The sequence below is a fragment of the Montipora foliosa genome, chromosome 8, assembly GCF_036669935.1.
Source record: "Montipora foliosa isolate CH-2021 chromosome 8, ASM3666993v2, whole genome shotgun sequence".
Taxonomy (NCBI): domain Eukaryota; kingdom Metazoa; phylum Cnidaria; class Anthozoa; order Scleractinia; family Acroporidae; genus Montipora; species Montipora foliosa.
Genome location: NC_090876.1, coordinates 35,961,250 through 35,976,249, shown reverse-complemented (window position 1 = coordinate 35,976,249; position 15,000 = coordinate 35,961,250). Strand labels below are relative to the sequence as shown.

Below are 15,000 nucleotides of genomic sequence, written 5' to 3'. Positions count from 1 at the left end.
AGAAAGTTTTTATAATATGTTTCCTCTTAACAATGAAATTCATAGCTATAATACTAAGACGAGATCTTGTTTTTCTTTACCCTATTGTAGGACAAATATTGTCAAGTTTTCTATACGATTCCAAGGACCAAAACTTTTCAACTCTGTGAATGAAGACATTCGCAATTCTTCCAGAGTTTCCTTGTTTTCCTCAAGATTGAAATTGTTGCTGTTAGCATGATTATATACTGTTAGCATGATTACATTCACTTTTTTATTTTTTCGCCTTTGTCCGCTTGCAGTTCATGTATCGGCTTTGCTCTTGTACGCTTTTAAAAAAAAGAAAAACAAACAAGTTCAGTACTGTTGTTCTAAGTGATTCGGTTCGCCTTTGCAAATCTCTAGTAATTTGTTATTTATCATGGGGAGGCACATGTTTATAAGCACTGCTTTTTTTGTGTCTCCTTGCCTCATTTTATTTTGCATAATATGTGGTATGTGTAAAATGGCAAAACAAATAAACTGAAACTGAAACTGAATACATCAGCTGCTGCTTGGAGGGTTAAGTGATCACCATATGTTCCATCACGCGCCATTAATCACAGAAATCAGGAGCCCATAAGTAGGAGCATCCAACTCCCATACTGGGCCTATGTCACGGTGTTTTCAGAGACCGATTTTTTTTTTAGATCACTTTTTCCGGTGCTAGGAAATGTGATACATCGGGATGTAAAAAAAAAATGGCGGCGCCATGCTGGTCTTTCGAGAGTACTTTTCTCTGAATAAAAGTCCCAATTCTTGCTCCGTTTAGCCGTTTTCCTCTATTCCACTCCTTTTTTCTTCAGACAGCACTTTCCCATAGTTCTGTGCTATTAGACTTTGCACACTTTCCGCACACGTAGTTGCGGAATTTTGATCGACTTCCTCGGCCTAGTGTCTGATGTCTGAAACAAGACCGAATCCTCTTTAGAAGTGTGTAAAATGTGAATCTTGGTTATGAAATATTCTAGTACCAGTCGTAAAGATGAAGCGGTGTAATTCAAGTGAAGACTGTCATGAGTTCCGAAAAAAGGAGCCACATTTGCAAGTGCAAGAGGTGACTCTACGAGGAAAGTCAACTCAGTCATCATCCTCCACCGTGAAGAGCGTTTTGAAGCAGAGCATCGAACTTAAACAGGCCCAGAGAAAAGAAGAAGCAGAGAAAAGAAAAGAAGATACCGCTTCCAAGTGCAAAGATAATCTTGCTTTAAAGCAGTGGGCAACTATCTTGTCCGATGCCGGGTATTATTGTGAGGTGAGATCACTAGTGAAGACCATGGATTTCATGCCGTTTCTGGAATCGAAAGAAGCTCCGTGTTTTGCTCTAATCGTTGAGCGCTCCAGAGATTTGCCGTTTTCTGAAATTTCAGGCCCATTTCAGGCTGCAAGATTATTGGTATATCCAAACGGTGAATGACAAATAGATAGCCCCATCGTAGAGTACAGAAGACTCCAAGTTGGAATGTTGAGTATGCCAATTAAGTCCGGGCAACTTATTGATCTTGCTCGAAAATGGCTATCCGAAAAGCATGTGCTGTGCCCTGGTTTGGTGGGTAGTGACGGAGAAAAACTAGAAAAAGAACTGGGTTATATTCCCAAAAACGTTAGCGTTTATGGTAGAAATTATGTTCGTTCGGTTGGCTGCAAGATCTGGCATGTCCCTGGTAGCAATTACGATCAGATGCAAAAGATGTGCGGTGAGTGTCTTGTCAGATACGTGAAGAATGCCCTTGCCAAAAAACAGTCCTTGAACTCATCTAAACGGGAGAAGCGACGAAATCCCAGCAGCAATTATGTAATTAAGTATTTGACGCCAAGAAGTAAGTCCATTCATCTCGGGAAAACAAGGAAACTACGATCTCGAATGACTAAAAAAGTCAGGAGACTGTACAAGCAAACGAGCATTGAATTGCCACAGGAGCAGTCGTCGGAGCTTTGTAAGCTGGTTCAGGAGATAGAAAATTCGAACGAAGGGAAGCAAGAGCTTGAAACGATTTTTAGCGAGGGGAACCAGCTCACGGATAAGAAGGGTTGCAAAGCAGGAAATTGCGTCAAGGGTATTTGGGAGAAAGATAGGGACGGTTTCTTTAAAGATCAAAGAAAAAATGGTGAGTTTCAAAGCAATCTTTATGTTTTTAATTCCAAGATGTACTTTTCAAGGTTTTCTTTCACTTCGTTAATTAGCCTCTGTTTTGATCATAGTATGTTGCTTGTGCCTCTTTATATACATATGCCCTATGCACATTAACAAATCACGTTTATTAAACAAGGTTCCAAAAAAGTCACGTGAAAGTGAACAAGTGAACAAGTGAACTTTAACTTGTTTTTACATTTGCCCTAAATTTGTAGTTGACAAAAACCAGCAAACAACTTTATGCAAAGAAATCAGTATTTTAAACCATAGATGTTTACACAAGTTTTAAAACAATTTTGTTCAAGCTTTGGTGTATATGGGGATTAGTCTGTTAGCCAAGTTCAAGGTCTGTATGATAGGTCTATAGAGACCTAATGGAATGTTCATAAATATGGCTTTCTTTCTCCAGGACAATAAATATGTGGAAGACAAATAAATTTTGTAGATGTTAAAAACTTTGTGTAATGTTATGGTAATTATTAGATCAAGCAAAGTACAATTAATTATTACATTTTGTGGCCTTTTTGGTGGTGATAGTTGAATTGAATAAAAAAGAAAGGCCTTGTTTTAAAATTCTGGTGTCTACCTTGAAGTTACGGACCAAAAAATTGACCAATCACAGAATAAGAAATATAAGAAATGACTCAGTAAAAAAAACTATCAATGCTCGTAATTGCAAACTCATATTGTTCTATAATTCTCTCCCACAGTTACTGGAAAAAATGGAAATCGTTGGTCAGCAGTAACCATTCGAGTTGGTGAGTGTTTGCAGAGGTTGAGATGAGTGCAGTCTGCATTCTGTTGCCTGTACAAGAAGTATGACTTTTCTGTCAGAACCAAAAGTGAACTTGACCATTGTTGAGCATGATACCATTGGATTTTCTCACTTTTTAAGTTTTGGCTGATCTGCATGATGCAGCATATCAAACATGAGACACATTGTTTCATCCGATTTCCAAGCAACAATAAGTGAGTTGAAAACGTGAAGTTTCCTTTAGTATTTATGGAATTCAAGGTGTCTCTGGATATCAGATGAAACACAGTGTTGAAAAAGCTGACGTTCCCAAAATTTGGTGATTTAAGATCTAAATAGTCCAGTTTCGAATTCCCCGCTCATTCTAAGAAACCACTTGATTTTCGTCTAGCAGGCGCAACTTTTGCACTGGGACGAGGCTAACCCTGTATGCTTCACTTTGATCACCAACACAACTGGACAAGTAAACGTGATTAATATAAGGTTATAAGTGATTTTCCATGGAAATTCCTACTGCGCCGGTAAACGAATCATTGGAAGCGATCAAGAAGCTTAAAGTGGAAGAGCTAAAGAAGATTCTACGTGATCGGGGGCAGCCCGTGACTGGAAAGAAGGCGGATCTAGTGTTACGATGTCATGTACTCTTTGAAAGGCTAAAAACGCCAACTTATGGACTACCCGAACAAGACAATGTACCATTATTGCCTGTTGCATGTACAACTGGCAAGAAAAGTGCTGATATAACGTACGAGAGTCTTATGGCTGAGGCGGTGGATTGTGTATGGGCTACAGACTTACGAGGACTACCACCTTTCAACTTTGTGCAGTTGTATGATTATCTTGTCATCAAAACAGCAAAATACGACCACGCTTCAATTCGCACGTCAGGATACAAAAAATTGAAAGCTTTCCAGTTCTTCAAAGAGGGACACATCAGGAGGACGCACATTAGTGCAAAAGGGGGAATTACGTACGTTAAAGGAGAAGTGTTAGCCTCAATGAAGCAGCAGAAATATAAGGTCATGATTTCTATGAACCATCTTGGGGAAGTACTGAAAGCAGCTTGCCAGTGTCCAGCAGGGTAAGTGTGAAGATGAATTTTTCTGTTTGGAAGATCAAGGAGGTATAAAGAATGGTTGGAATGATTTGATAATGCACCCAAAACGCTTTGAGCTTAATGCTGCTACATCTTAAGGAAGGAATAATAATGAGATGTAGAAATAATAAAAATCTTTCTTCTTGTTCACTCCAACATTTCATTATGCCTTGTAATAGAAAACCCCAACATATTTCTAAAATAACAAATGTTTCATAATTTGCATTTTTAGGAGAGGGGTAGATGGGCTAGGTCACTGTAATCATGTTGGTGGCATACTTTTTGCTGTTGAAGATTTCTGTTGTCAGGGACTTAAAGAACATGGAGAGCCAGTTTCTTGTACCTCAAGACTTTGTAGCTGGAATGCTCCCAGGAATGTACAAGTGGACCCTGAACCAGTGAATAACATAGTCATCACAAAATATCGGTTTGGTAAAAAAACTGATCAATGTGCCAAGGTCAGTCTGTATGACCCCAGAGCACCAGCAGACAGGCGAGTCAACCCAGAGGCACTAAGTCAACTTTCAGCAGAACTAAGTAACTGTTTACAAAGCAGCTGCTATTTTTTGTTTCATAATGTGTCTCCACAGCCGACTGCTGATGAAAATGTTCAAATTGACTGCATTTGTGAAACAGTTCCTGAAAATGCCCCTGATATCGTTACTGAAAATGACATCACAGATTTACCATTCAGTGATGACTATGATATATCATCTTCTCATTTTAAAAGCATGATGGATTACCATGCAGATACTCAGAGTGTTTCAGATGTCGACATTGAAAAAGTTGAATGAGTAACAAGGGGCCAAAGTAATAATGAAGTTTGGAGGCAACTCAAACGTGACAAGTTAACAGCCTCTAATTTTCATGAAGCAGCTGTAAGGCGGAAAGAGCCTGATAAATTTCTAAGAAACATAATGTACATCTCTGAAAAAAAGAAAGGCATAGCAGCCCTAGAGTATGGCCAGCTTCACGAGGGTGATGCTGTTGCAAGTTATGTCCCTGCAAAAGCTGCTGAAGGAAATACTTTGCTACGGGTAGAGGAAGTTGAAACAATCTTATCAAAGGAAAGACCAGGTTATGGTGCAAGTTTGGACCGAAAGGTTTATGACCCAAAGACTTCTGGCATGAAAGTTGGAGGTCTGGAAGCGAAATGCCCATACTGTAAGAGAGGAATGACTGTTGAACAAGCATGTAAACATCCAGATTTTTGTTTATACATTGATGATGATGGGCTTCCTAAGCTTAAGTTTGGCCATAAATATTACTACCAAGTCCAAGGTCAAATGTATGTCTGCAATTTAGAATGGGTTGATTTTGTTGTGTGGTTTGGAGGAAACAATGTTTTTATTCAACGTATTTATTTCAACAATGAATGGTGGTACCAAACAATATTACCCAGGCTAGATTTTTTCTATAAACGAGCTTTCCTTCCTGAAATCTTCACCAGAAGAATTGAGCGAAGTGTCAAACTATATAAGCATGGGGGTTGGAGGAGCTTCCAAAAAGTAAACAGGAAGTAACAAAAGTACTCACTGAAAGCAGTTGTTGTGATCAAGTGTCTGATTACAAATTCCTAATGTTATACCGCAGTAAGTTGACATTAACATTTTCACGTCCAGTTTGTTTCAAACATTCCATCATGTCTTAAACAATTTTTTATTATTGTGCCTTGTCTGATTACATGTAATTCTGTTCATGTTTAGTGTTCTGCATACTGGCAATAGAAAAAAAAACCTTTAGCATAAATTGAGAGGCATAGTTATTTGTGATGCTGCACGTTTCAATAACACACAACACTCTGAAAGTTCATAATTTAGTTTCCATTTATCATGAAGGAAATCAAATAACCTCCAAAAAAGAATAAAACCAGAAACAGAAACAAAGGAAATTAATCAAAACCTACCAATCACAAAACCCAGACATGGACTTTTAAGCCTGTGAAACTGAAACTTCTGTTTGCTGAGATGACTGCTAAGATGATTAAAGACAGGGAAAATGCAGCTATTCATTAACTACATTTTTGTATGTTGTTGAAAGGTGCAGCAAAAAAGTACAGTGTAATAAACTCATACCCAAGCCTCCCCCTTTATTTGCTTTTTATAGGGGGGAGAAGAGGAGGCAAAAAATTGGTTAGGTAGGCACAGACTGAAAATATTTGATCTGCAGTATGGGCCAGGGTCAAAGGTAGAGTGCCATCAAGGATGTGATAGTTCTTGACTCTACCTATTGCCCGCTCTACGTGAATTCGCACAGAAGCAATATGAACTGTTTCAGTCACTTCTTCAGCTGTTAACTGGGCCCTGGCACCTTTAAATGGAGGTATATTAAGGCCAACACCTGGGGGTAAAATATTGGTGATTTCAAAACCGCGATCAGCCATGATGTTATCTCCAGGTTTAAGGTATTGCATTAAGCCAGACTTTTCTGTTATGCACTTATCTGAAATCCTACCACCCCACAACTTTGAAACAAAAATTACTTGGCCATTTGGGGAAATTCCAATTAATACTTTGAATGTATTATGGTGTTTGTAGTTGGACCAGGTCTGTGACTGGGCCAACATTGAGGATGGTACCTCCACAAAAACCTCTGTGCAGTCAATAATCACTCGAGTAGTAGGGTACAGGGCAAATTGTTGTGGCATGTTTTTCCGCACTGATTCCTGAGAAGGGAAAGGGAATAATTGGGGCAACTCTAAATACAAGAAATTAATCCATGTACAGAATATCTTACTAAAGTTTGCAACAGAAATGCCAAATCTGTCAACTAGATCTCTAACAAAAAGACCAACCTTTAATCTAACAAGGACAATAAACAGTTCAGTTAAAGAACTTAATTGCCTTGTGCGGCCTGGCTTATTTTTCCCTTCCTCCTGATATGGTCTGGAGTCAGGTACATTTTTTGCACCCCAGTATTGTAGTTTGGCTACTTTTGGTTTGAGGTAATTATGAAATGCTAGTAGCGCTGTGTAATTGGGAAAGCCTGTGTAAAATTTAATCGCAGAGTGGTCATTCTTAAACTTTTCAAGTGTAAATTCCCGTTGTTTATACTCATCAATTTCTTTTTGCAGCTGCCCAACTTTTTTCTTAAGGTTTATCAATATTTCCTCCTTTACTTCAAGCTGCTCCTGTATAGACTGCCTTGATTCTTTTATATCAATGATGTCTCCAAAGCTAAATGCATATGTATGGTCCATGGATATTGAGTCAACTTCAGAGGTAAACAGGAAGCATGTCTGGGTGGACTTATCTTCAGTCTGTTTTGCAAACACCCTCTCAACATCTCCCAAAGAACACCTAGTTCCTACTTCACCTTTCCCAGCACTACTGTTGGAACATGTAAACTATAAATGTCAATAAAATAAGACATTCATTAAGGAAAGAAAAATACACACTACATGCCTAAAAGTACAAATTTTATGTTTAAGCAGCACAAGAAATATGTCAACAAGTGAGAAGCCCCTGCCACTAAAAAAAAAATTGAAATCTCATGGGGCTTCAAAAAGAATGTGACCTAAAACTCTGGGTAATGTAGCACCTCATATATACCTCTTTTTTCATTTGTTCTCCTTGACAATAGCCTTCCTTATTATCAGGGATGGGGCATTGTTTAGGATTCTTCTTTATTGTTTCCATGCCCAATGTTATTGTCACTTCAAGGAGGCACTACTTGATCCAGACTCTAGGGATGTAATACCACTAGGGACAAGGTCATAGCATGCAAGTTATATTTATACCTCAACTTCTCCCAGAGGACATGTGGACCCTAACTCTTCAACTATTTCAATGTGTGACATGACCACTGTCTCTCCTGCACCTGTAGTTGATGTACAGGCCTTTGTTGAAGAACTGCTTCTATCCTTTGGAGGTTTCCGTGGCAAAGGTGTAACTGAGGACCAGTTAAATATTGATGGTTCCACTCCTACATTCAGAACGTGAATTTTTCACATTGATGCACTGTTAGAGGATTTTGATAAACCTTTGTTGCAGAATTCTCTCCAAAATCACACACAGACAAAACATGACAGAAGACAACAGATATGCAGTTCTTCACAAAACTAGCTTTTCTATTTTGGACCTCAATTTAGTTTAAGGTACCTTTTTTCATGTGTCCATACTTACAGGCATTCTAAAACATGATTTCTATTTGGAAAGGAAAGTTCATTTAACAAAATTTGAAATGAAACCAAACCAAAGCAAACAAAAATTTACAATTACAAAATGTTTTCCGGTAGTAGACCCCTTCAGATTTGAGAATCATAATTTCTGATTTAGCTTAAATCAGCTTCCTTCATTGTATACCACAAGGTATACATAGAACACAAATAAAGGATGCAGACCCAGAAATAGCATAACAATGGACTGTTTTATTTCTTTTAAGTCAAACTATACAAGATTATCATAATTATTACGCACTTCAACACCTGGAATATAAACAGATTTCCATCAAAATGCAATTCAACAGTGATGTAGTCGTGATACAAGACTGTCATAAAATCAGCGTTATTGTAAAATTACAAAGACTTAAACAATACCACACCTTTACCCAATCTGCTCCTCACTCCCCCAGCACCTTTGATTATTTCGTGTTTCCTAAAATGTTTTTCACATATTACAGTGTTCTCGCTTACACGAAAACCGTCTTTTCCGTGTTGACGCTTGATCAAATTGCACCAACGTGCTTTTGCAGGGTTCTTCGTAGGAAATTTAAAAAAGCGTAAACCAGACGCACTTCCATCGCTATTATATTCATAACTGTTGCACTCAGCTGCTGCACACTCCTTTCCACGGCTTCGGTGTTTCCTTTTCTTGCTATCTTTACCTTTCTCTTGGTCCATTTTCTAAGATTTGTTCGACTCGTAGCGCAGTTTAAAAGGACGGAAGGAAAGCTAATACAGGGTTAGGCTCGTCCCGGTGCACAAATTGCGCCGGCTGGACCAAAATCCAGCGGTTTCTTAGAATGAGCGGGGAATTCGAAACTGGACTATTATTGTTCATGGTAATGATTTCCTTCAATTTCCCTTCATGAACTATTAATGAGTTGGAGAATGCTATTTGAACATAACAAAGACAAAGCTGCTCACAATTTAAATTAAAATTAGAAAAGAAGTGGAAAACTTTAATGTTATTTGAAATTGTAGTTACTTATTTTAATTTTTCTTCTCTAAAAACCATTTATCTTTGTTAAATTTTAAATGACGTGAATTTATTACTTGTTGTCCATTGTCATTACTTATTACTCTTAAAGTAATTTTATTTTTTTTTAACTGTTATAATAATTTATTTGTTGATGTATGTTGACATTCAATAGAAGTTAATTTACAAAAATCATTTTTTCTTTTTATTTTTTACGTATGCATAGCCCTGGCTGTTTACACCAGGAGCCCTTCAGCATATGAGGCATTACATAATCTGAAGATTTTGCAGTTGCCTCACTCAAAAACTTTGAAGAAAGTCATCAAGGCTGGTTCTGAGAAGGCTGGTATTGATGAAGAATATCTGCTTAATCAGCACAAGACCTACACTATGTTCCAAAAAGAAAGAGAGAGGATAGGCCATCCCAGACCATTAGGGCATGGAGTAATGATGTGGGATGAAGTCAAGGTTTGCACTAAGCTTATTTTCTTCACAAGTAAACCCCTGAACAAAAATGTAAAAATTGTTTATTAAACTGCTGAATTGGTGAGTTTTTCTTTGTTTGAACATGAATGTAGATGTATCACGCAAAGTTCAATGAAAGGTGTTAAATATAATTTGTTGAGTAAATCAAGTTTGAATTGGATGTTTTTGTTTTTGTTTTTTTTTTTCCTCCACATAACCAGAAGAGGTAGTTTTGGATCTAAAAAGTGACTTAGAAGCAAATGAAGAATAATAGTAGTCTGTAAATCTGGATGGAGTAAATAAAAATGCTGTCAATTGCATGCAATTGAAAACACTTCATGTGTATACATATTTCATGAGATTTGCAAATTTTCTGACATAGTGTATTAATTTTCAATATCATTATTTTATTATACACTGCAGATTCAGATGAAAATTGCCTGGAATCTCAAAGGGGCTGGCATTACTGGCTTTAGTACTTCAGAGGATGAGCTGAAGGTGCTACACGATGTGTTCAGCACAGCGGTGGAGCCTGGTGCCCAGAAAGCGTCTTACATAGTGCAGTTCCTTTGGAGAGACCTAACCTCTAACTTTGATTTAATTGGTCCTTACTTTCCTGTTGGAAGTTCTATGCAATCCAGTGTTTTGCAGGAGTTTTTAATGCTTACTCTAAAAGCACTAACCAGTTATGGCTTTGAGGTGTCAAGTATGCTGTGTAATGGAGCATCATCAAACCTTACTGTATTAAAGCTTCTCTCTGGCCACCCTAAAGCTCAGTTTCCTGCTAGACCTGATGCTGAAACATCCAGGGAATGCTACTATGTGGATGCCTCATTTACAAATCCAGAGGACCCACTGGGAAACCCTATTTTCTTGATGATATGCCCAAGCCATCAGGTGTGTATCACGTGCACACTGTATTGTAATATATTTGTTTGTACTGTTATTTGGGCTGAATTGTTGCCCATTGTTTTGTTTAAATTTAGGCAGATTTCTGACATGTTTTAGAGACTGTAGTTAACACATTTTCGTGAGCAAAACATGCAGATATTCATCTGCACATGTAGGATTTATCTAAATGAGCTCAGGCTATAGATTTTGCAGTACCACTCAATATAGTAATAATTTGCTTGAGAATTGAATGTAAATGCCTTTTTCTTGTACATATTTGCATCTCAGTTTATTATTTTCTCTGACAGTTTATTATACATCTTATCAATGAATGAAAAAAGTGGAGTAAGTAATAAAGTGTGTCAGTAATGAAATAATTTGTCCTATTTTATTAATCCAGATGTATAAGTTAGCTGAGTAAATAAATTATTGATGAACAAATGTATTGAATGAAATAAAAACTCATTTTGTTTCGTAGCTGAAAAACATGATAGCAGCCCTTTATAGTTCAAGGGAACAGGGTGCCAAAGACTTCTGCAAAGATGAAGAAAAATTTGGATGGTGCACAGTTGAGAGGGTGTTTACCCAAGAACTCGAAAGGGCAGAAAATGGGCTGAGCCGTAGAGTTCCTGGGTTAAAATATGCATTTGTATACAGGGATAACTGGACGCGCCTGAATGTGAGGCCAGTGAAAATAATGCAGGTAGGTAGGTTTAGTACATGTACATCACACGTAACCGAGCTTGATGCAAAGCCCTCCTGAGGATTAATTGATAGCAAGGATCACCTTTTAAATCATGCAGGATTGAGCCTTTTAATTTCTATTTGTAGCAACGGTTTATGATAGCAGCCATCAATGACCTTGCAAACGAACCAAATGAAGATGCAAGTGCATGTGGAAAGACAGCAGAGTACCTAGAAGCATGCAACCTGATATTTGAGCAAGGTCTCCTAAGCCGCCAAAGGATTAATGATGAAAAGAGCCCTGTTTTAGCAAACGTAAGGAAGGGGATGGAATTTTTTGAAAATTGGTGTGCTAGCCATGAAGGAACAGGTAAATGGTCAATTACATTAGAAGTAATTGGTAAATTACAAATTTATTCCTGAACACATAAAAAAAGGACCTTGAATCTAAAGTATTACAGTTTAATTATTATGATTTACAATACACAAAGGCCAATGCTTACCCCTCCATGACCCTCTTTAAATAACTGAGGAGAAAGTGCTGCCTTTGTAGTGACATCTGCAAATGGTTAGACTTAATAGTTTTCTCAGATATCAGGATGTTGAACTGTAGGTCCCATCTCACAACACTTGTTCATACTTCATTGTGCAGGACATTAAAGAACCACTAAAGGGATGCAATGAACCCTGACTGTGACCACCACTAATGTCTGGTCCTATACAGGCCCACATTAATTGGCTTCATGCTGTTGCAGTCACCTTGCCAAAGGCTCTGATCCTTCACAAACTTAACTAAACACTGGTGTTAATTTCAAGTATCAGTAATATCATTGACCAACTGTAATATTGTCTTGTATGCAGTTTTTGAAGATAAATACTCTGTTATCTGAAAACACAGCTGACTAGTTTTCCCACTCATTAAAACTTGTAATTATTTGCAGTTTATGAAGACAATTCAAAGAAATCAAGACAGAAAACGTTTCTAGCATGGCAGGTGTGTTTTTACATGAGAATGGTTTCTTTGCTAGTACCTCTACACATGCAGATAGACTACCAATACTCTATCATAGTAGCTGGCTATGCATTCAATCAGATGTTTCTCTGGGGAAAGTCCAAAAACCCTTTAGCCTTTTTAGCCCATAAATACTAATATCATTGTTCTACTTTCGGCCAACCAGAGGTGACCCATACTTGTTGTTGAATTACAGGTACCATGCATTTTAGTTAATTACCCAGTAATACTATTTACATTGCTAATGTTGATCTATTCTTGTTTTGTAGACATGGGATCTTCTGCGCCTTGTTGTACATGGGTTTTTGTCATTTTGTGAGTGGTTCTTTAAGAATGTTTCATCCAATGAGGGATATTTTATCAGTCCACTTCGCATAAATGGTAGTGCGATCGAGTCCATTTATAGTGTTCTAAAGTTTGCAAGTGGAGGGAATCTGTCTGCCCTTTCCTATGGTCCTGCCCTTGGCAAACTTATAAAGAGGAAAGAAATGGACAGAAACGAGTATTCAGAAAAGGGTTACAGGGATGTACCTATCAATGTTGGTGGATCAGATGCAGCTTCTGTTGTGGGATCCATAAACAACCTTGTAGTTCAGAGTCAGAAGTTTGTTAACCATTGTGTGTTTATTTTCCCTGAAAACATTTCACAGTCAACTTTTAGGGACAGGTTGGGAAGCAATGCATGTACCCTCATTGCAGTGAAATTTGGAGCCTATTGCTTTCAGAATAAACTAGAGATTTCTTTACTCTGGGATCAACTTCCAAATGTTTGGCTTGATTCATTTCTCAATGCCATTTGTGATGGAAATGAAGTTTATGATGAGTTGTACTCCGATACTAGCATTTTTTTTAGATGTAGAAGATGTTGTCAATACAGTGGGGGATTTATTTAGTATTGAATCTGCTGATCAGTTGATGGGATTCACAAATGCAAATGATTTCAGTGACTTAGTTAACCACATTAGCAGGGTTATTCATTCATCAAGTGCTGCTCACCACTATGGTACAATTATTGCAGCTGAAAAGTCTGTGGGTTTTTTTGTGAAGGGGAATGGCTTGTGTGCTATCATTGACAGTCATCAACATGTAAACAGCCTTGGGGGTGGGATGATCATTATGGCTAACAATCCCAGGTCAGCCATTGTCGAGTACTCAAATGTCCTAACAAATCACAGTTGTACTCTTGACTTGGGGACTCTTAACTGGGTCCAGTATACATGTACATGATCAAGTAAGTTAACTCTTATTTCATTGGCCAAATGTAGTCAACAACATCACCAATTAAAATATTATCATCAAGAATATGATGAGTGAGCAATAATTGATTGCAAGCAAGATTGTGTGCACCAGTGCCTGTCTTTTCAGCAAGTGTGGTGCATCCTTATAGGTTATTGTCAGGAGTGCTCAAGGTTAATTTGTTTCCAAGAATCTACCCTTTGTCTCCAAAACTAATAACTATAGTAACCATCATTGGTCACGTAGGTGAGAGTTCATTTCACAAACTGCTTGGCTAGCATAATACACTTGTAAAAAAATGAACAACAGCTTTTTGAAGGTACTTTCAAATTTCAAGAGGATATGTCACTGCAGTTTTGTTGTTTTTGAGTTAGAATGACAAAATAATTTTGTATTCCCTTTATTTACATGTAAAATATTCTTTGGCATTTTAAATGGAAGATTTCAAATGAATTTTGGCAGGAAAAGCCATCCATAATACTCTTTTTGGTTGTTTTTTTTTTCCTGATGGGGGATGAAAAAAAAATATATGTTGGTATAATTGTTTAAAGTTGCAATCCACTTCCACCTTGCCATCCATAACAACTAACTTAAGACAACACATAATTTCAGTTTACAAATATAGTAAAGAGACAAACTGTATCATCATTTAGGGGTTTTCTTTAAAGGCATCTTGTAGCATTCTAAAGTGAGCCCAAAATAGTATGACGTTGCCCCTTTAATCGAGAATACTTCCAGACAAGACTGATTTCAAGTAAACAGGAACAAGCATTTGTCATTGATGTCATGTACACCCGGCCTCTGTTGTTCAAAAGGTGGATAATGCTATCCACTGGATAAATCGCTATCCAGCGGATAAGTGCGGGCAGAGCCAATTGACTTATCCAATCGATAGCTATATTCTATCCCTCGTTCGAACAAGTGGGACCTGTACAGTAGTTGTAAATACTGTCAAGACTGTTTCAATCATGTATGAAGAGGCTGTCTGGAGATATTTCCTCGTGATTGTACCCAAATAAAAAATTAAATTAAATAATCTTTCAAAGAAGAGCAACTCTGAAACAATAAATTAAACATATAGCTGGCATCACTTCAGAAAAATTCTCAAGCAATTTGTCATATTATGTGTTGTGTTTTACACTTAGTTTAATTTTTTTATTTTCCTATTTTTCAAACTAATAACAAAGAGGGCAAAATTACTCGCTCACGATTGGTCGAGCGCCAAAAATTCTCGCTCCTGATTGGCTGAACGTACGTCTTCCACATTCAGTTGGTTTCTTCTGTTTGAGCAAAACAACTTCGTCTTCATCGAAGTTTGTCTTTTAATTCGCGCTGCATTCGCCGGAAAGGCATAAAGATTAAGAACTAGCTTTAAAAGATGATCTGAATTTGAATTTTCGAGTGACAAGAAGAAGGGCAAAATATTTTTTTCACGAAAAGCTTAAAACTCGGATTGACTTACATGGTGCCCGGCATAGCAGGATTGTGTGGTTGAAAAACAAAATGATTCCTTTCGTCAAGGGCTTTCAGTTTACCACGACATCTTGCACCTCAACAAAAAAGGTCACAGAA

General features: G+C 37.6%; 1 protein-coding gene across 1 annotated transcript; it reads right to left on the bottom strand.

The window, feature by feature from the left end:
• Positions 1-5,521: 5,521 nt before the first annotated feature.
• On the bottom strand, positions 5,522-6,712 carry LOC137967715 (uncharacterized). The gene has a single exon (XM_068814256.1). The coding sequence runs from the start codon at positions 6,647-6,649 to the stop codon at positions 6,092-6,094; it is 558 nt and encodes a 185-aa protein (XP_068670357.1). The 5' UTR covers positions 6,650-6,712; the 3' UTR covers positions 5,522-6,091.
• Positions 6,713-15,000: the final 8,288 nt, after the last annotated feature.

Bases quoted from the DNA above. Each gene is read 5' to 3' on its own strand.
- LOC137967715 (XM_068814256.1), bottom strand. From the start codon at position 6,649: ATGCCACAACAATTTGCCCTGTACCCTACTACTCGAGTGATTATTGAC.